Raw genomic sequence first — 20778 nt, 5'->3', positions numbered from 1 at the left:
GTCTCCCTAGGTAGGTTTATTCCTAGGTATTTTATTCTTTTTGTTGCAATGGTAAATGGGAGTGTTTCCATAATTTCTCTTTCAGATTTTTCATCATTAGTGTATAGGAATGCAAGAGATTTCTGTGCATTAATTTTGTATCCTGCAACTTTACCATATTCATTAATCAGCTCTAGCAGTTTTCTGGTGGCAGTTTTAGGATTCTCTATGTATAGTATCATGTCATCCGCAAACAGTGACAGTTTTACTTCTTCTTTTCCAATTTGTATTCCTTTTATTTCTTTTTCTTCTCTGATTGCCGTGGCTAGGACTTCCAGAACTATGTTGAATAATAGTGGTGAGAGTGGACATCCTTGTCTCGTTCCTGATCTTAGAGGAAATGCTTTCAGTTTTTCACCATTGAGAATGATGTTTGCTGTGGGTTTGTCATATATGGCCTTTATTATGTTGAGGTAGGTTCCCTCTATGCCCACTTTCTGGAGAGTTTTTATCAGAAATGGGTGTTGAATTTTGTCAAAAGCTTTTTTCTGCATCTATTGAGATGATCATATGGTTTTTATTCTTCAATTTGTTAATATGGTGTATCACATTGATTGATTTGCGTATATTGAAGAATCCTTGCATCCCTGGGATAAATCCCACTTGATCGTGGTGTATGATCCTTTTAATGTGTTGCTGGATTCTGTTTGCTAGTATTTTGTTGAGGATTTTTGCATCTATATTCATCAGTGATATTGGTCTGTAATTTTCTTTTTTTGTAGTGTCTTTGTCTGGTTTTGGTATCAGGGTGATGGTGGCCTCATAGAATGAGTTTGGGAGTGTTCCTTCCTCTGCAATTTTTTGGAAGAGTTTGAGAAGGATGGGTGTTAGCTCTTCTCTAAATGTTTGATAGAATTCACCTGTGAAGCCATCTGGTCCTGGACTTTTGTTTGTTGGAAGATTTTTAATCACAGTTTCAATTTCATTACTTGTGATTGCTCTGTTCATATTTTCTGTTTCTTCCTGATTCAGTCTGGGAAGGTTATACCTTTCTAAGAATTTGTCCATTTCTTCCAGGTTGTCCATTTTATTGGCATAAAGTTGCTTGTAGTAGTCTCTTAGGATGCTTTGTATTTCTGCGGTGTCTGTTGTAACTTCTCCTTTTTCATTTCTGATTTTATTGATTTGAGTCCTCTCCCTCTTTTTCTTGATGAGTCTGGCTAATGGCTTATCAATTTTGTTTATCTTCTCAAAGAACCAACTTTTAGTTTTATTGATCTTTGCTATTGTTTTCTTTGTTTCTATTTCATTTATTTCTGCTCTGATCTTTATGATTTCTTTCCTTCTGCTAACTTTGGGTTTTGTTTGTTCTTCTTTCTCTAGTTTCTTTAGGTGTAAGGTTAGATTGTTTACTTGAGATTTTTCTTGTTTCTTTAGGTAGGCTTGTATAGCTATAAACTTCCCTCTTAGAACCGCTTTTGCTGCATCCCATAGGTTTTGGGTCGTCGTGTTTTCATTGTCATTTGTCTCTAGGTATTTTTTGATTTCCTCTTTGATTTCTTCAGTGATCTCTTGGTTATTTAGTAACGTATTGTTTAGCCTCCATGTGTTTGTCCTTTTTACGTTTTTTTCCCTGTAATTCATTTCTAATCTCATAGCGTTGTGGTCAGAAAAGATGCTTGATATGATTTCAATTTTCTTAAATTTACTGAGGCTTGATTTGTGACCCAAGATGTGATCTATCCTGGAGAATGTTCCGTGCGCACTTGAGAAGAACGTGTAATCTGCTGTTTTTGGATGGAATGTCCTATATATATCAATTAAATCTATCTGGTCTATTGTGTCATTTAAAGCTTCTGTTTCCTTATTTATTTTCATTTTGGATGATCTGTCCATTGGTGTAAGTGAGGTGTTAAAGTCCCCCACTATTATTGTGTTACTGTCGATTTCCTCTTTTATAGCTGTTAGCAGTTGCCTTATGTATTGAGGTGCTCCTATGTTGGGTGCATATATATTTATAATTGTTATATCTTCTTCTTGGATTGATCCCTGGATCATTATGTAGTGTCCTTCCTTGTCTCTTGTAACATTCTTTATTTTAAAGTCTATTTTATCTGATATGAGTATAGCTACTCCAGCTTTCTTTTGATTTCCATTTGCATGGAATATCTTTTTCCATCCCCTCACTTTCAGTCTGTATGTGTCCCTAGGTCTAAAGTGGGTCTCTTGTAGACAGCATATATATGGGTCTTGTTTTTGTATCCATTCAGCCAGTCTATGTCTTTTGGTTGGGGCATTTAATCCATTCACGTTTAAGGTAATTACCGATATGTATGTTCCTATGACCATTTTCTTAATTGTTTTGGGTTTGTCTTTGTAGGTCCTTTTCTTCTCTTGTGTTTCCCACTTAGAGAAGTTCCTTTAGCATTTGTTGTAGAGCTGGTTTGGTGGTGCTGAATTCTCTTAGCTTTTGCTTGTCTGCAAAGCTTTTGATTTCTCCATCAAATCTAAATGAGATCCTTGCCGGGTAGAGTAATCTTGGTTGTAGGTTCTTCCCTTTCATCACTTTAAGTATATCATGCCACTCCCTTCTGGCTTGCAGAGTTTCTGCTGAGAAATCAGCTGTTAACCTTATGGGAGTTCCCTTGTATGTTATTTGTCGTTTTTCCCTTGCTGCTTTCAATAATTTTTCTTTGTCTTTAATTTTTGCCACTTTGATTACTATGTGTCTCGGCGTGTTTCTCCTTGGGTTTATTCTGTATGGGACTCTCTGCGCTTCCTGGACTTGGGTGGCTATTTCCTTTCCCATGTTAGGGAAGTTTTCGACTATAATCTCTTCAAATATTTTCTCTGGTCCTTTCTCTCTCTCTTCTCCTTCTGGGACCCCTATAATGCGAATGTTGTTGCGTTTAATGTTGTCCCAGAGGTCTCTTAGGCTGTCTTCATTTCTTTTCATTCTTTTTTCTTTAGTCTGTTCTGCAGCAGTGAATTCCACCATTCTGTCTTCCAGGTCACTTATCCGTTCTTCTGCCTCAGTTATTCTGCTATTGATTCCTTCTAGTGTAGTTTTCATTTCAGTTATTGTATTGGTGATCTCTGTTTGTTTGTTCTTTAATTCTTCTAGGTCTTTGTTAATCATTTCTTGCATCTTCTCAATCTTTGCCTCCATTCTTATTCCGAGGTCCTGGATCATCTTCACTATCATTATTCTGAATTCTTTTTCTGGAAGGTTGCCTATCTCCACTTCATTTAGTTGTTTTTCTGGGGTTTTTTCTTGTTCCTTCATCTGGTGCATAGCCCTCTGCCTTTTCATCTTCTCTATCTTTCTGTAACTGTGGTTTTTGGTCCACAGGCTGCAGGATCGTAGTTTTTCTTGCTTCTGTTGTCTGCCCTCTGGTGGTTGAGGCTATCTAAGAGGCTTGATGGGAGGCTCTGGTGGTGGGTAGAGCTGACTGTTGCTGTGGCGGTCAGAGCTCAGTAAAACCTTAATCCACTTGACTGTTGATGGGTGGGGCTGGGTTCCCTCCCTGTTGCTGTGGCGGTCAGAGCTCAGTAAAACCTTAATCCACTTGACTGTTGATGGGTGGGGCTGGGTTCCCTCCCTGTTGGTTGTTTTGCCTGAGGCAACCCAACACTGGAGCCTACCGGTGCTCTTTGGTGGGGTCAATGGCAGACTCTGGGAGGGCTCACGCCAAGGAGAACTTCCCAGAGCCTCTGCTGCCAGTGTCCTTATCCCCACGGTGAAACAGAGCCACCACTCGCCTCTGCAGGAGACCCCCCAACACCAGCAGGTAGGTCCGGTTCAGTCTCCCCCAGGGTCACTGCTCCTTCCCCTGGGTCCCGATGCACACATTACTTTGTGTGTGCCCTCCAAGAGTGGGGTCTCTGTTTCCCCCAGTCCTGTCAAAGTCCTGCAATCAATTCCCTCTAGGCTTCAAAGTCTGATTCTCTAGGAATTCCTCCTCCCGTTGCCGGACCCCCAGGTTGGGAAGCCTGACGTGGGGCTCAGAACCTTCACTCCAGTGGGTGGAATTCTGTGGTATAAGTGTTCGCCAGCCTGTGAGTCACCCACCCAGCAGTTATGGGATTTGATTTTACTCTGATTGCGCCCCTCCTACCGTCTCACTGTGGTTTCTCCTCTGTCCTTGGACGCGGGGTATCCTCCTTGGTGAAGTCCAGGGTCTTCCTGTCAATGATTGTCCAGCAGCCAGTGGTGATTCTGGTGCTCTCGCAAGAGGGAGTGAGAGCACGTCCTTCTACTCCGCCATCTTGGTTAATCCTCCCATCCTAACCATTTTTAAAATTAATTATTTATTTGGTTGCACCGGGTCTTAGCCTCGGCAGGCGGGCTCCTTAGTTGCAGCATGCAGGCTCCTTAGTTGTGGCATGCTATCTCTCAGTTGCAGCATGCATGTGGGATCCAGTTCCCCGACCAGGGATCGAACCCAGGCCCCCTGCATTGGGAGCTCAAGTCCCAACCACTCTGCCACCAGGGAAGCCCCAAGACAGCATTTTTAATGGCTGTATTTTATTCCATCTAGAAGCTCCATCACAGACAATCTAACCATTCTGCTATTGTTTGGGCATATAGATTGTTTCTAATTATTTAATATCATGAATTATTCTGTTCTGTACTTAACAGAGGGATAGTTAAGTAATCTACTAATATCTTATAATGTCAGATATTAACTCAGGGTTATAGAGTTTCAAACCCTTTTGAGATGAAGAGAACTAAAATACAATTTTACATATTTTTAAAACTCAAGGGCTTTATCACAAGGTAAAATATTTTATCAAGAACAAAGTTAGAGTTACTTTTGATGTCCCAGTTAAATTCCTTTGGAAATGTGTACACTAAATAATGTTAAATGAAAAAAGAGAATATATACTGTGTATAATATAAAAATAGATTACATGTATTGAGTGCATATGTGTCATAAATTGTGTTAAGGGCTTTACATGTATTAGCTCATTTAATCCTCATGACAACCCTTTGAGGTAAGCATTGAAGGGTAGCAGAATATGCCACCCCAAAATATGCCTCTTTGGCATAAAGATTATTTTGAGCTAATTATTTTGAGAAACAACAGATACAGGAGAAGTTTTTCAAACCAGAGTAGAGGTTGCCCTTTTGTAAGGCAAATTTACATTTATAAAGGAAATCTCCATTTGTGAGGGTGTCTCCCCCTGTGTACCTGGAAGAAAAGGATGACTACATCAGAGGAGAATCTTATCAATGGAGAAGGCACCCACTTAAAGCTACATAACAATCTTACCCTTGCTTGCTATGCCTGGTCACCTCCCAGAACTGGCTCTCCCCACACCTTCTTTCTTTTGTCTTTAGCTGGATACAGTATTTAAGATGGAGGTTTAGATCCCCTCAGAGAGTTACTCATCCTCCCTCCCCGCCCCAATATCTCCCATGTCTACAGGAGGTACACATGTTAGTTAACTTATGTTTATTGTTCCTTTTATTAATCTGTCTTACGTTACAGGGAGGTCTCAGACAAAAACTCAGAAGGTTATTCGGAAAATTATTTCCACACTCCTACAGCATCATTATTATCCCCCTTTAAAGATAAGAAAATTAAGGTCCAGGGAGGTTAAGTAAGTTGCCCAAGTTTTCACAGAATTTGAACATAGGTCTGCCTGACTTCAGAGCCTATGGTTTAATTACTACACTCTACTGTCTCTCATTATTAGTAGTTATTGAAATGATTTTTCACTAAAATGTATCATGAAAAAGAATTAGATAATAATAGTACTATATATAATATTATATATATTATACTTTTCATGGTATATATAGATATATAATTTTATATGATAATGTAAGGTCCATGGAGGGACATTTATCCTTAATTTACTAAGGGTAAAAAGGGGACCAGAAATTGTCCATAAGACAATGCCAATGTCTTCTACTACTGTGGGATAAAAAAAAAATGTACTATGAGGGCACAAAGAAGGAGAGTCTGAGGAGAATTAAGGAAGACTTCACGAAATAGGTGACATTTGAGCTACGCCTAGTAAGATGAATAAAATGTACCAAAGCACGATTGTGGAAAGGGAGAGTCTACAAGTGAGAAGAGGAGAAATCTAAGTCATCATAGGGGAAAAAAACCAAAACAATTAGACGCTGTATTTAAAACTCTGTATTTCAGGGTGAGCTGCTTTAGTTTATCTTCTCTGAGTCTCCACATCAATTCTCCATTTTCTTCTTCTATTAAAATTCAATAACTTCTCACCATTTGTTGCATCACAGGGATTCTGTTTCAGCTTTAGTAAGTAGCAATTAAGCAGCAGAGTTGGGAAGAGCACCTTGGAAAGTTTTACAACAAAGAGCCACTTACCAGGAACTTGCATGAGAGGAACAGGACTATTTGCTGCACTGCTGTTTTGGCAGCAACACATGGGTTTGGACCACGCACATCCTCCTCCCTTTTCTCAGGAAAAGGGAGAAAGCAAAAGGAATATATGGAACAGAAATGGTTTATTAGTTTTGGAAACTCTAGGGAATTGGCTCTGTAGTGATTTTTCCAGCCTATTCTTGAAGACTGTACAACTCTGGTGGGAAATGGGATTAGCTACACAAAGGATGGCAGCTCCCACATGTAGGGAAACGAGCTTTCACGAGGGGCACAACAGGTTATAGATCAACAGTGCCAAAGAAAAACAACAGCTGGAGGAGGTACTGAGCTGATGTTCTGGACCAATGGCACGAGTTGTGTATCCAGACACTATTCACGTCACAGCTGGACTTGACTGCAGACGGGAGAGGATAACAATCAAACTTCTTCCTTGACACTGGCAGTATCATGGCATAATATCTGTGACGAGTTACGAAATGTTGAGAGGGCAAAAGAGCGATCTGCCTTGACTATGAAGCTATTAAACATTTGTGGATGCAGCTGCTGCTGCTACAGGTGAGAGACCGCCTCCTACATGGGAGACGATGACTTTAAAGTAGTCAGTACATTGGAAAGAGTACTAACGAAGAATCAGACAGACTCAGGCTCTAATCCCAGCTCTGTGAACTTTGTGACAAGCTAGGAATTCTTTGGAGATTCAGTTTACTCACATGAGAAATAGGGAAATAACAAAACAACTGCCCTGCTTGACTCACATTTGGTCCTGTCGGGAAGATGAAATAAATTAAGAGACATGAAAATGCTTAGAAAATTGTAAAGCAGATATAAAGCATTATGCTTACTGTGATGAAAGCAGTGAGCCTCCTGCTTACTCCCCTACCTGGAAATAGGCGAAGGCCAAGTGATCCAAGGCATCCTCTAGACTGGCCTCATCCTCTGTCTTCCATTCTCCATAAGAGCCTCGGAAGAGACTGACAGCCTCCTCCAGCCATGGAATGGCATGGTAGTAATCTCCCATGTCATAGGCCACCTGCAGGGAACATAAGTACCATCACTAAAGCCTTAGTCCATGGGTAGAGAAAGGAAATGATACTGCAAAGAGTGGAGGGCCTTTGGAACCCAAGAAGGCAAGTTTTCTCTCTAATTCATTTAAATTAAATATATTAAGCATCTATTTTATACAAGACAATGTACTAGGCATGGAGAATATAAAGCGTTCTTGCATTTAAAGAAGTTATAATCTGGGGAGATGTGAGATATGAACTCAAGTAATTATAACACTGGGCAGAATGGCATGAATGCTTGAGAATCTCAGAAAGCTTCACGGAAGAGGTGCCATCTGAGATGAGCCTTCGTTGAAGAAGGAAAAGAATTTCAATGAGCAGAGATTGGAATGAAGGGCATTTTATGGTGAGGGAATGGTAGAAACAGAAGCCAAAAGCAAGAATGTGTTCAAGCAGTATATTGTGGCTATAGTCTAAGGTGAAGAGAAGCAGGAAATAAACATAAAAAGGCAATATGGCCTAAGCTAATTAGAGTGTGACTGTCATGTTTTTAGGAAGATGCTATTGGTAGCAATGTGAGGAATGGATTAAAAGCATTCATTTATTTATTCAATATTTACTGAGTATTTACAATGTACCTGGTGGTCCCTGCCTTTAAAGAGCTTACAATCAATCAAGGGGCACATAAGTAAACCAATAATTGTGACATAATGCATTAGACATCTTAATGAAGGTAGACATTGGAATGTTATGAGAGCTCAGTGGATCTGTCCTATATTATATGTCGGAATGTGGGGAATATGGCAACACACACTAGACATAGCTCCTGTCTCCTAATAGCTTACAGTTAACTAGAATACCAGAACTGCAGGTGGAATTTCCTGCAAGTTGCTGTTGGAGACAGCAGGGAATTATAAAGTCACAGATTTGGAAGGCCTCTTTCTAATTCAGGTATAATTTCCAGCAGGCAGAAAAATAGGCCAGAACCTAGAGATACTGCAACTCTGCCGCCTAAACAGTTAAGTCCATTCCTATCCCCCATCTGCCATTAGCCTGCTGTGTTATCTTTCTGGTCCTTAAGTTTTCTATTTGTAAAAACGTTGAGTTGAAGAATAACAATAAAAAATGACTGAACTTTTCCTGTTAACAATTTATTTAATTAAGGTTTCCATGAGGAACTTTGAGTCTCAGCAATACAGCAGATTGAGATAACTGGAATCCTTCCAACCACAAAGACTTAGACATTTTGAATAAAATATAAAAAGCATTTAATTATATATTTTCAAGAAAGATTGGAAAATACCCAGGTACCAGAAGTAAAAAAGGAGTTGAAAATCCAAGTAATAAGCTTATGAGCAGATGCTGAAGCTGCCTAGGATGGGGTGGGGGTTAGTTCTAGTAACCTTGGTACTTAGTAACCTTAGGTTATAATACCCACATGAGGACAGTATATGAGCCTTCTGTAGACCTCCCAAAACCTAGGAATTGGAATTAAGACACACTCATAGAACTGAAACCCAGGGACTTCCCTGGTGGCGCAATGGTTAAGAATCCGCCTGCCAGTGCAGGGGACATGGGTTTGAGACCCGGTCCGGGAAGATCCCATATGCCGTGGAGCAACTAAACCCGTGTGCCACAACTACTGAGCCTGTGCTCTAGAGCCTGCGAGCCACAACTACTGAAGCCTGCGCGCCACAACTGCTGAAGCCCGTGCGCCTAGAGCCCGTGCTCCACAGCAAGAGAAGCCACAGCAATGAGAAGCCTGCGCACCGCAACGAAGAGTAGACCCCGCTCACCACAACTAGAGAAAGCCCGCGTGCAGCAACAAAGACCAATGCAGCCAAAAATAAATAAATAAATAAATAAATTTTTTAAAAAAACAAAACAAAACTGAAACCCATGAAAAACTACACCATAAGGGAAAGAGTAGACCAGAAAAAAATCTACCCACTGTCATAAGGAGACAAGAAAGTTGGTTTGTTTCTGTCTGGCCTCTATTCAGAGAAATAGATATGGAAACAACCTAAGTGTCCATCAATGGATGAATGAATAAAGAAACTGTGATCTATATAATTCAGCCATTAAAAAGAATGAAATCTTGCCATTTGTGACAACATGGATGGACCTTGAGGACATTATGCTAAGTGAAATAAGTCAGACAGAGAAAGACAAATACCATATGCTCTCACTTACATGTGGAAACAAAAACAGAAACAAAACCAAAAACAAACAAAAACCCCAATCCCATAAATAGAGGGAGCAGATTGGTTGCCAGAGGCCAGGGGTAGGGGGTAGGCAAAGTGGGTGAAAGGGGTCAAAAGGTATAAACTTCCAGTTATAAAATAAATAAGTCATGGGGATGTAATGTACAGGGGAAAAAAAAAAAGGATCTAAGGCTAGTGATACTACCAGAGTACCTGGAAGAAGAAAACCCAAAACTCTATGAAGGGATATTCCTACAACTCTGGGCAGAAAAAGGCTCCTAGGGGGGAAAAAGTCCTGCTAAAAATAAGCTCACAATCAAAAATGATAAACTACATCAGGAAATAACTGATAATGAACAAGAGTCAACCAACACAACAGGAGGGTAGTAAAACTAGACAATTAAGAATTTCAGAAAATAGAAAGATTGATCTGCTTTAAAATAATCCATGGAGGAGGGTGCAGATGAAACAGATTTGTCTACATGCTAATAATTATCGAAGTTTATTCTTCGACCCAGCAATACCACTCCCAGGTATTTAACCAAGAGAAATGAAAACAAATGTCCACGGAAACATGTACATAAGAACGTTAATAGCAGCTTTATTCTAGCTGATGCTGGAAACAAATCAAGTATCCATCAACATGAGATTGGATAAACAGTTTGTGGTATATTCAAACAATGGAATACTACTCAGCAATAGAAAGGAATGAACTACTGATAAATGCCACAACATGTATGAATTTCACAGATACAACGTGCTGAGTGACTCAAGAGCACTTACTGTATGGTTTAGGACAGTGGTCACCTGGTATCTGGGCAAGGTTAGAGTAGAAAGGGTGGGAGTGGTGAGAAGAAAAAGGAGTAGGGCTGTATTTAGCTATCTGTAAATTCTTTTTTAAAAATCTGAAAAAAAATCTGAAACAAATATAGCAAAATTTGAACATATATTTCATCTCAATTATAGATATAATTGCTTCTTATTTTATGTGTACTTTTCTTATATTTGAAATGTTTTATCTTTCAAAATAAGTAAATAAATACAGAAATAATGATTGCCAGTGAGACTTTTAGGAAGCGACTTACTGAATTTTCAACATACGGTTTTAGTCTCAGAAAAGCCTCACTAAGGAAGCATATATTGATACCATACATGGAACTGTTTTAACTGGCTTCAATTTAAATTAGCCATGAACATGATGATTCAGCTCTGATTCTATTCAGGATTTCAGAAAAGGAAAAATGGCACACGGAGAGGCTTAGGGCAACCCTCTCTGCATTAATTTGGAAGACTGATTCTCAAAACTTCAATTCAGGACACAGGAGGCCCCCTCTTATATCGGCTAATGAATACTGCAGGGGCTGGGAAAAATTCACTTTCCTGCAATATGCATCTTCAAAATTAAAAAGGATTTACTCCATTACTTCTTGGGCAAAGGCTAACAAAGAATATATTGTAAAATAACCTCAAGAGAGTTTAAAACTTGTGACAAAGATCAGTTAAATATCTTATATGGAAGGTTCTTGAAATCTGTTTTCTCAAGCAATGTTAAAGCGATGATGTTTTTTTCCATTGGCCACAGCATGCGCCTTACTGGATCTTAGTTCCCTGAGCAGGGATCGAACCTGTAACCCCTGCAGTGGAAGTGCAGAGTCCTAACCACTGGACCACCAGGGAATTCCCAAATGGCCTGTGTTTTGGCACTACTTTAATTTAGTATTTATAAATGCCTAGGAAATGTTGCAAGGGATTTCACAAAGTCTCAGGCGGCTGAGTTTCCGTGATCGACCTTCACATCACCATTTCCTTTCCTTTCCCCCACCCTTTGATGCTGCTTCTCCTTTCCACCTGGCTGCTCATCTACTGGCGGGGTGCTCTACTTAGGGTGACCATAGGGCCATTTTTCCCAGGACAGTCCCATTTTATGTCTGTCATCCTGGCTAATAACACCTCCTTCACTCTCAAGAGTGTCCTAAGTATGTGATTTCCTTATTATGGAAAGAGCATGGGATTCAGAGTTAAAAGATGCAGGTTCAAATTTTAGTTCTGCTACTTAAAACTGTGTAACCTTAGGCAAGTTATTTACCCTCTCTGAACCTCAGTTTCTTCATCTGAAAATGGGGAATAATACCAAATTTCCAAGTTTGCTGTCAGGATCAGAAATATGTAAAAGGAATCAGGATACAGTGATTTCATCCCCCAGAAAGAGAGCTGAGCAATTTGCCCTCTCTCTGAATATCATTACCTTGCCAACTTGGAAGCAGTCATCCCCCGTGAGGGAAAAAAGCCGTCTGGGACTGTACAGGTCAGTGACAGCACAGCCGGTGACTCTCTGGAAGACGCCTCGGGCAAGTCCCTTCACACTGAGCATGTACACGTCCTGCAGCCGCATCAGGGCCCTTGCTGCTCCCTCAAGGTCCTCAAAGGCTGGCAGGTCCTGTTCCACCTTCTCATAACCATCCTTCAGAGCTGTAAAGGTCATGAAAGCATCAATCTACCAGTCAAAAAACAGGCGGTGAACATTTAATACAGCAAGGCATCATCACCTTAATCACCATAATCATCAGGCTCATACTATTTCATAAGCAAAGATAATGTTTTATCTGCTTTTGTTCCCAGGGTAACAAAATCTTCTGAATGAGGAACAAACACTCTAGAGTAAAAACTAAGCACCTTTATCACGTTGTTCCATTCTACCTGTCTCCAGGAGTCTTGCCTTTTGGGGGACAAACTCTTCTTCCTCTTAACTTCCCCAAAGTCAACAAACTTCTTCAAGTACAAAGTAGAGTAAATTAGGAAAGTGATCTTACTACAGATCACACTGTAGTGGCAACTTAATAAAATAGAAATTATTAGAAGACATCACTTTTAGGGACTTCCCTGGCGGTCCAGTGGTTAAGATTTCGCCTTCCAAAGCAGGGGGTGTGGGTTCGATCCCTGGTCGGGGAGCTAAGATCCCACATGCCTCGCGGCCAAAAAACCAAAACATAAAACGGAAGCAATATTGTAACAAATTCAATAAAGACTTTAAAAATGGTCAACATAAAAAAAAAAAATCTAAAAAAAAAAAAGACGACATCACTTTTACACGTATGTAAATGGGATGCTATAACCTATAGTTCTTCACAGGATTGAAGATCAAATGAGATAATGGATATGAAAGTGCTTTCTAGGACTTCCCTGGTGGTCCAGTGGTTAAGACCCCGCGCTTCCACTGCAAGGGGCGCAGGTTCAATCTCTGGTCAGGGAAGTTCCTCATGCTGCGTGGTGCAGCCAAAAAAAAAAAAAACTAAACTAAACTAAAAACTTACTGAAAAAAAGAAAAAAGTGCTTTCTAATTATAATCATATAAACATATTAACAAAGGGACCTAGTTCTTTGTAATAGTTAGAGCTAAGGAGATCAAGTAATACATACCCACTTCATTATCCTTCATCACATCCCTTCAGAATCTCTCTCCTTTCCACTAAGTCAGGAGATAGACTCTTCTTACCCTCCAGCCCTCCTCCTCATTACCTCGGATGTTCTCACTGGCCTCCAGACTATGTACTACATTCTTCCAGTCGGACTGTAGGCGTTTGATGAGAGTAAATGCAAGCAGAGGGTTAGACACAGGGGTTCCTGAATCTTCATGCAAAGATAGCACCTTGTCATAGAATCTGAAAGAGAGGAGTAGAATGATCTCACCTACTGATACAACCACTCCACCGAGTGAAGGCTGGCATGGTGTATGCACATTTAGAGTAGTTAAAAATGAAATGCTGAACCCCTTGAGACTCATGTAATATTCTAAGCAGTAAGCACAAAGAATATGAAAACTACCAACACAACAAAAGTAGGTCCATTCATTTGTTCATTCAGCGAGTCAGTCTCCACTGGTCAATTATTGTACGTCAGCTATCATGCTAGATGCTCGAGACCCAAAGGCAAGAGAGAGTGGAGCTCTCAAGGAGGTCACAAATAAGAAAATCTTTTTTTCTCTTATCACTCTATAATCAAAACTTAGAATCTGGTAGAAGCTCAAAAACATTGTTGAATTAATTATGAAAACTGTGATATGTGCTATGAGAGAAGAGAGCATATAATGCTATGAAATGCTCTGGCAATTTGTAGGTAGGGCACCTAACCCAGGTGGGAGTTAGAAGGTGTAAGGGAAGACTTTCCAGAGGATATGGCACCTGATCTGTGTTCCGAAGGATTAGTTAAAATATCAATAGCTACTATTGAGCACTTACCATGTATTAGGCATCCTGTTAAGTGGTTTAAACATATTGTCTCATTTAATCCCCCCAATGACGCTTAGAATAGATTTTATCATGCACTTTTTACAGGAGGGGAAACTGCAACAAGGCTACGCTGTTGGTAAACAGCAAAGCCAGGAATGAATTCAAGCCTGCCTGACTCTGAAGCTGGGGTTCTTGGCTGATTTTGCCACACTGTTTCCCATGGAGCTAGAACAAAGAAGGGAGGAGAGTAGTTTTTTTGAGCCAACAGGGACCAATGTGTCCAAAGGCACAGAGGCTTGACATATATTTGATCATTCAGTAAGTCACTTGCTAGATGTCAGACTCCATGCTGGAAACTGAGGATAAACAGGCAAGACAGGGTCCAATGATCAAGGATTTTTTTTTTTTTAATAAGGAGGAGGAGGAAAGGATGGTGAGGGGGAGGGGGAGGGGAAGAGGACGGAAAGGGTGAAGGAGAGGAAGAAGGAGAGGAGAAGGAGAATTTATCTATTATTATTATTTTTTAATTTATTTTTTGCTGTGTTGGTCTTCGTTGCTGCACGCGGGCTTTCTCTAGTTGCAGTGAGTGGGGGCTACTCTTCATTGTGGTGCACGGGCTTCTCATTGCGGTGGCTTCTCTTGTTGTGGAGCACGGGCTCTAGGCTCTCAGGCTTCAGTAGTTGTGGCACACGGGCTCAGTAGTTGTGGCTCACAGGCTTAATTGCTCCGTGGCATGTGGGATCTTCCTGGACCAGGGATTGAACCCGTGTCCCCTGCACTGGCAGGCGGATTCTTAACCACTGTGCCACCAGGGAAGTCCAATCAAGGGTTTCATGGACAAGAAAATAGCTGATTTCTCATAACTCTTTTCCTAAGTTCAATATATATTTCTATGAAAGAATAAATGAAATACATTCTTCTAGGAGCTAGGAACAAAATTTTGAATAAGACAATAACCTTGATCTTAAAGACTTTCAGCCTTTGAGATCACAAATAATTACATTACAGGTGCAACACCAGATTTAAGAACAAGGCTTAGTGGAGAGTAAACAGAGGGGGTGATTAATTTGGCCAGAGCAGGTCAGAGAAGGTTTCACAGAGAAGATAATAAACTGACTTGATGGGTAAATGCAAATAATGAGGAAGGGAGAAGGAGGCCTCCTTCCAAGGCAGGCAGAGACAGTTCAACATATGCAAAGGTACAAAGAGAAACAGAGAAATTACAAGCCGTTTAGTATTGCTGGAGCACGGGGTATATTGGGAGGATGGGGAGACTAGACTGGAGAAGTGAGGAATGCCTCATAGACCATGCTGAGAAATTTGATTTTTACCCTGCGTGCAGTTAGGAGCAGCAAAAGGTTTTAAGTGAGAGTGGATTGCACTATGATACATTACATATATAAATCTGTGAGAGGGTGGGGAGGAGGGGTTAGAAGTGGAAGTGACCAGAGGCAGAAAGACCAAAACAGTGACAGTGGGAGCAGAAAATGGGATGGTTTCAAAAGAGATATTTAGGAAGCAGATCATATAGAAACTGGTGATGGTTGTAATGGGGAATGAACAGGTGGGTTATCCAGCATGCTTCCAACCTTTCTGGTTTGCCAACATTTGCAGAAAATGGCCAGAAATGTTGGGGCCAGAAGTGATCATCTTTCTCATTAATTCCTCTCCTCCTTGGATGTCCTACAAGAGTGTTCATACAAGCAAAAGATGCTGTTTCCTTTCCTGGCATACTATAGTTATTCCATTGCTAACCCTCTAACAGGATTTATATTGTTGAAAGTTATTAGTTATAGTAAGGCAGACATAAGAGTTCTACTCCTGCCCTCTAAGACCGTTTTCCCTTTGTTTTAAAATTATTAATTTCGAAAACAATACAATAACAACAATGGAAGTAAAAGAAAAAAGTGTGGGGACTTCCCTGGTGGTGCAGTGGTTAAGAATCCGCCTGCCAATGCAGGGGACACGGGTTCGAGCCCTGGTCCGGGAAGTTCCCACATGCCGCGGAGCAACGAAGCCCGTGCACCACAACTACTGAGTCTGCGCTCTAGAGCCCGCGAGCCACAACTACTGAGCCCGTGAGCCACAACTACTGAAGCCCGTGTGCCTAGAGCCTGTGCTCCGCAACAAGAGAAGCCAACGCAATGAGAAGCCCACGCGCTGCAACAAAGAGTAGCCCTGCTTGCCACAACTAGAGAAAGCCCGCGTGTGGCAACGAAGACCCAATGCAGCCAAAAATAAATAAATTAAATAAATTAAAAAAAAAAAAAAAAAAAAGAATCCGCCTGCCAATGCAGGTGACATGGATTCAAGCCCTGGTCCGGGAAGATCCCACATGCCACGGAGCAACTAAGCCTGTGCGCTACAACTACCGAGCCTGCGCTCTAGAGCCCGCGAGCCACAACTACTGAGCCCACATGCCACAACTACTGAAGCCCGCATGCCTAAAGCCCGTGCTCCGCAACAAGAGAAGCCACCACAATGGGAAGCCCACGCACTGCAACGAACAGCAGCCCCTGCTCGCTGCAACTAGAGAAAGCCTGCGAGCAGCAATGAAAACCCAACACAGCCAAAAATAAATAAATAAATAAATATTTTTAAAAAGAGAAAGTGTGAGCAAAGTGAAAAGGATATGGATTTATATGAATGTATGCAAGAGCACGTGAGAATAGAAGAGTCCTTTGGCCAGAGTGGAGGACTTCAGTGAGTGGAAAGGGATGGAAGTGACGAATAGAGGGAGTGGCAGGGTGGTGGTGGATTTCAATCCTGTGAAACAGTCAGACATAAGGATTTCTCAAGGGGGCCTCAACTATAAACAGAGCCTGAAACAGAATACTTGCTTCGGGTAGAGGTGCTTCTAGCGAGCCAAACATTCAATTCAAGCATAAACTAAGGAAAAAGAATCTGCACCTGGGTGCCCCAGGGAAGAAATAGGAAGCCTGTCAAGTCCCAGGACGTCTCTGATCCCCAAGACAGTGGTATCTGAGAGCAGCTACTCCAGGGTTTTGAAACTAAACCAGCTTCCAGGGTGTGGGATATTTTTCTTTTACTACCCATTATTTCCTGCTTCAGCTCCATATGGAACTACTTAGTGAAAGATATTCCACTGCTAGACAAAAACACAAGCCGAGACTTGGGCTTGAGTTCAGCCTGAAGGGTAAGTGTCCAGGGACAACTGAAGCTGAGTGGGCAGGGATTTTATAAGACAGTTGAATGGGGAGGAGCTGGAAGGAGACCTGAGAGGTATCCTGACCCAGCCTCCAACTATCCCTCAGTTTCCTCCTCTATAAAATGGCAGAACTGGTCTAGTCTAGGATATCTCTATGAATCCTTTCGGCACAACCATTCTATTATTTCTTTCCATCACCTTTTCCACAACTGAATAAACAGATTCCTCAGCTGGTGCTTGAGAACTAACGTATACCAGGCAACAGAGGAAACTGAGGCATAAGGAGAAAGAAGCAAGACAGAGAGGTGAAGATCTGTTACAAGTCACCCATCAGATCAAAAGCAACATCTCCAGGGTGGGAGGGAGGGAGACGCAAGAGGGAAGAGATATGGGAACATATGTATATGTATAACTGATTCACTTTGTTATAAAGCAGAGACTAACACACCGTTGTAAAGCAATTATACTCCAATAAGGATGTTAAAAAAAAAAAAAAAGCAACATCTCCTTGTTCTCTTCACATCCCACTTTGTATTATGGTGTCAATTTATTTAGGGCAGGGGTTTGATCTCTACTGCAGCACATAATTCAATTCAGTGTTCAGGTATGTCATCTTTCTGTCACACAAAGAAAAAAAAACCTATCAACTGCTATCTGAGGCTGGTTTGGAATCTAAACGTTGGCCTTATGCTCAGCCTCTGAGCAAATAGGTGGTTTTCAGAGACCGAGTTACTGGATGCTGAATTCAAACCTCAGGGTTTCCTAAACGGCATTTTGCTTTAACAAATGCTGAGAATGGAAAATCAGATCCTTTCCTTCAAGAATCTGCACATAAAATTTGCAACCCAATCCCTGCATTAAACATAGCCTGGACAGGTTACCCAACCACAATACATGGGCTATTTTAATTCAATATGTTTCTCCTTTGAAACTCAGAAATGGCTTTGTCTCGGTTCTTCTGAGATATTCTGAATGCTTAATTCCTAGCACAGAAATAATTGCTGCTGATACTACTTTTTAAATCTTGGTGGTTTTTTTAAACTGCAACAACAAAAAAAGCTAGGGGTTAGCTAAATATTATATAACTAGTATTCGTAATACTATACCAGTATACAACTGTATATATTATTGGGCTGGCCAGAAAGTTCGTTCAGGTTTTTGGAAGATGTTACGGAAAACCCCGAACGAACGTTTTGGGCAACCCAATATAACTAGTATAATTTTTATTCATTAACTTGGGGTAGGGAGTAGTAGTTTCAACATCAAAAATATTTAATTTCTAAATTTAGAAATTCAAAGAAGAAGTGATCAACACTGCAAGCTCTCTCTTCTGAACCTGTTCCCCAAGAGGCCCGGCATCACGATTCTGACACCCATCTCTATCCAAGCCACTCAAATAAAGAGATTAGTGGTATGAGAACAAGCACATGAGTAGCAGGGAGCAGGATGGCATCTTGAATCGAAGAGAAGGGTCTGTTCTACTTCCACCAATGAACTTGGACTCCAATGAATGTGGATTAAGAACAAAATTATGTCATTTTGCTCTGTAAGCACGGGCCCACAGAACACTAGGCAACTATGCTACTCCAAAGAGTGACAAGAGTTATTGAAATTATAATCGTTTATTGTTATAAGTAATACACACTTACATATACTCTACATGTGTGTGTATCATCATGCTATTTCAAACTAACAGTAAATTTAAACATGCATACAACTACTTATAAGCAAACTACATACTTAAGACCATGTATCGAATTACATCATCATTCAGTCACCATTGAGTAACAAACAAGATCTCTCACATACACTTCCTCACACAAACTGATTCTCTCCTACATGGGCTCTCCCACACAGCCATCGTGGCCCTCACACCTTCTTCCGATATGGCCTAGAAACAGTATTACTACCGCATACACTCACTCACAGTTTTATCAGTGGCGCATTGTGAGATAGCCCTCTGTGGTCTCAGCTCAGCTGAGGGTCACAAGATATAAATACAGTATTAATATATTCAGATAACTCAGTATTAATATATTCAGATAACTATGTGGTTACACCTCTGTTTCTCATATTGTGAGCTTCTCAGTGTCCCAAGAGAAGGTGCACAGCACATATTCATACACATGGTATCATATCCAGTCATTCATCTTTCATTGTTTGACACTGCAGAGTCAATACATGATGACAGTGCCTCAGTGTTCCAAGTCTTACAGTAGTTTGTTGACTGTATAGCAAAACAACATTGGCTGAGCATCTGCCAGTGTGTGCTACACTCAGCATCCCCTAGCAACAACTATGGTTTTGCCCAGTGTTTTCTTGGTGTCAAATACTTTCATATTCATATAACATCTCAGTTATAGTATTTAGAGCTGTTACATGTGTAAAGAGAAGGGAGAGCAGAAAGCAAGGGGAAGGATGGACGTCTCAGATGAACAATCATGATGTTACAGACTCGGAGCTCCTAGAGGGCAGGGTTTGGTCTTGTTCACCATTCTCTCCCTAGTGCCTGGAACAGTGCTTGGCTCATGGTAAGCACTCAAACATACGTGTTGAATAAACTGATGAACACAAAGCATTATTCATACAGTGACCTGGACAATTACTCGGTATCCTTCACATGCAGACTGATACCCATAGTGTCATGCCTACTCAGTCTCAATGACATGTAAATCTCATACATGGTCACAGAATGTCACCCCATACTAAACATCAGTTCCCTGGATCACACGGTCAACACATGTGTGGCTACAGTGTCACTCTTCTCTCCATTTCACTCTTGCAATGTCGTTGTGTCTCTGTGACACAGAGCCTGGGGGCCCACACAGCTTGACCCAGCACCTTGTGCGGCCCTACTCTGCCTCAAAGTCGCTGCACCACACTTTTCCACAGTGTATCAACTTGGCGGTGCGATGTTGGATGGGGGTCACTGTGTGTGTGTGAGGGACAGAGTCAGAGGTCCTACACAGTGTGACACGGTGTCTTGAGGTCCCACACAGGATGACGGTGTATCTGGGGAGTCACACTGGGCCATGGTTTCGCAGTCTCACGGTGAGACACCGCGTGTGAGGCCCCGGCAGGGTGACGATGAACCTAAGAGTTACCCCTCCCGCCCCGCCCCCCCCCCCACCACCGTGGCACAGTGTCTTGGCCTCGTCCTCTGACTCGGTCTCCCCTACTCAGACCCCACCCTCGTGCCCTCACCTGGTCAGATCCCGCAGCCGCGCCTCCTCCCCGCGTAGGTAGCGCCGCAGCAGCCCCAGCAGCCGGCGCTCGGGCGCCAGGGCGCGCGCCACACTGGTCAGCGCCGAGAACGTGTCCCCGCGCGCCGCGACCCCGGCCGGGTTCCCTGCCTGGAGGGTCAGCACCGCCAAGAGCGCTGCCAGCCGCGCAGCGGGGCCCATCGCCGGCGCCGGCGCGCGTCCTCTCAGACCTTCCAGCCCGGCCCTGCGCCCGACGCTCCGCTCCGGCCCGCCCCCGGCTCCTCCTCGCTCTGACCCCTCCCCTCGCTCTCCACCTCCCACCTTCTTGCCCCCTAGCTCCCCAGGCCGCGTGTGGACTGCCTGCAACCTCAGTGCCCGCCCACCCTCCACTAAATCACAGCCCTGGGAAAACATTTCCACGGTGTATATTTCACACCTGGGGAAATTGAGGCAGCGGGTGTGGTGAGGCATGAATTCACCAGTCTATGGCTGCATAACGCCATCCAAAAATATTCACCCCTCTGGATCAAGGGGTGGAAATGCAGAAACATCACTGGATTCTGATGGAGAAATCGGGAGAGTAAATGTCATGGTATGGTGACAGCGGTGCGGGTAAAGAGCTGTG

General features: G+C 42.1%; 1 protein-coding gene and 1 non-coding gene across 2 annotated transcripts in view; both read right to left on the bottom strand.

Annotated features, from left to right (window-relative positions):
• Nucleotides 1-20389, bottom strand: part of P4HA3 (prolyl 4-hydroxylase subunit alpha 3) — a 43630-nt gene extending 23241 nt beyond the window's left edge. Inside the window, exons 1-4 of the mRNA XM_036862282.1 lie at nucleotides 20155-20389; nucleotides 13072-13214; nucleotides 11801-12024; nucleotides 7228-7377 (exon numbers count right to left, since the gene is read on the bottom strand). Of these exons, the coding sequence (XP_036718177.1) occupies nucleotides 7228-7377; nucleotides 11801-12024; nucleotides 13072-13214; nucleotides 20155-20354 (717 nt within the window). The 5' untranslated portion in view covers nucleotides 20355-20389. The remainder of the gene's footprint in view (nucleotides 1-7227; nucleotides 7378-11800; nucleotides 12025-13071; nucleotides 13215-20154) is intronic.
• TRNAG-UCC lies at nucleotides 11160-11232 on the bottom strand. The gene has a single exon. It is a non-coding gene; the product is annotated as a tRNA-Gly (tRNA).
• Nucleotides 20390-20778: the final 389 nt, after the last annotated feature.

The sequence above is a fragment of the Balaenoptera musculus genome, chromosome 8 (genome assembly GCF_009873245.2).
Source record: "Balaenoptera musculus isolate JJ_BM4_2016_0621 chromosome 8, mBalMus1.pri.v3, whole genome shotgun sequence".
NCBI lineage: Eukaryota > Metazoa > Chordata > Mammalia > Artiodactyla > Balaenopteridae > Balaenoptera > Balaenoptera musculus.
Note: the sequence above shows the minus strand (reverse complement) of the source record. Positions and strands in the feature narration are given on the sequence as shown.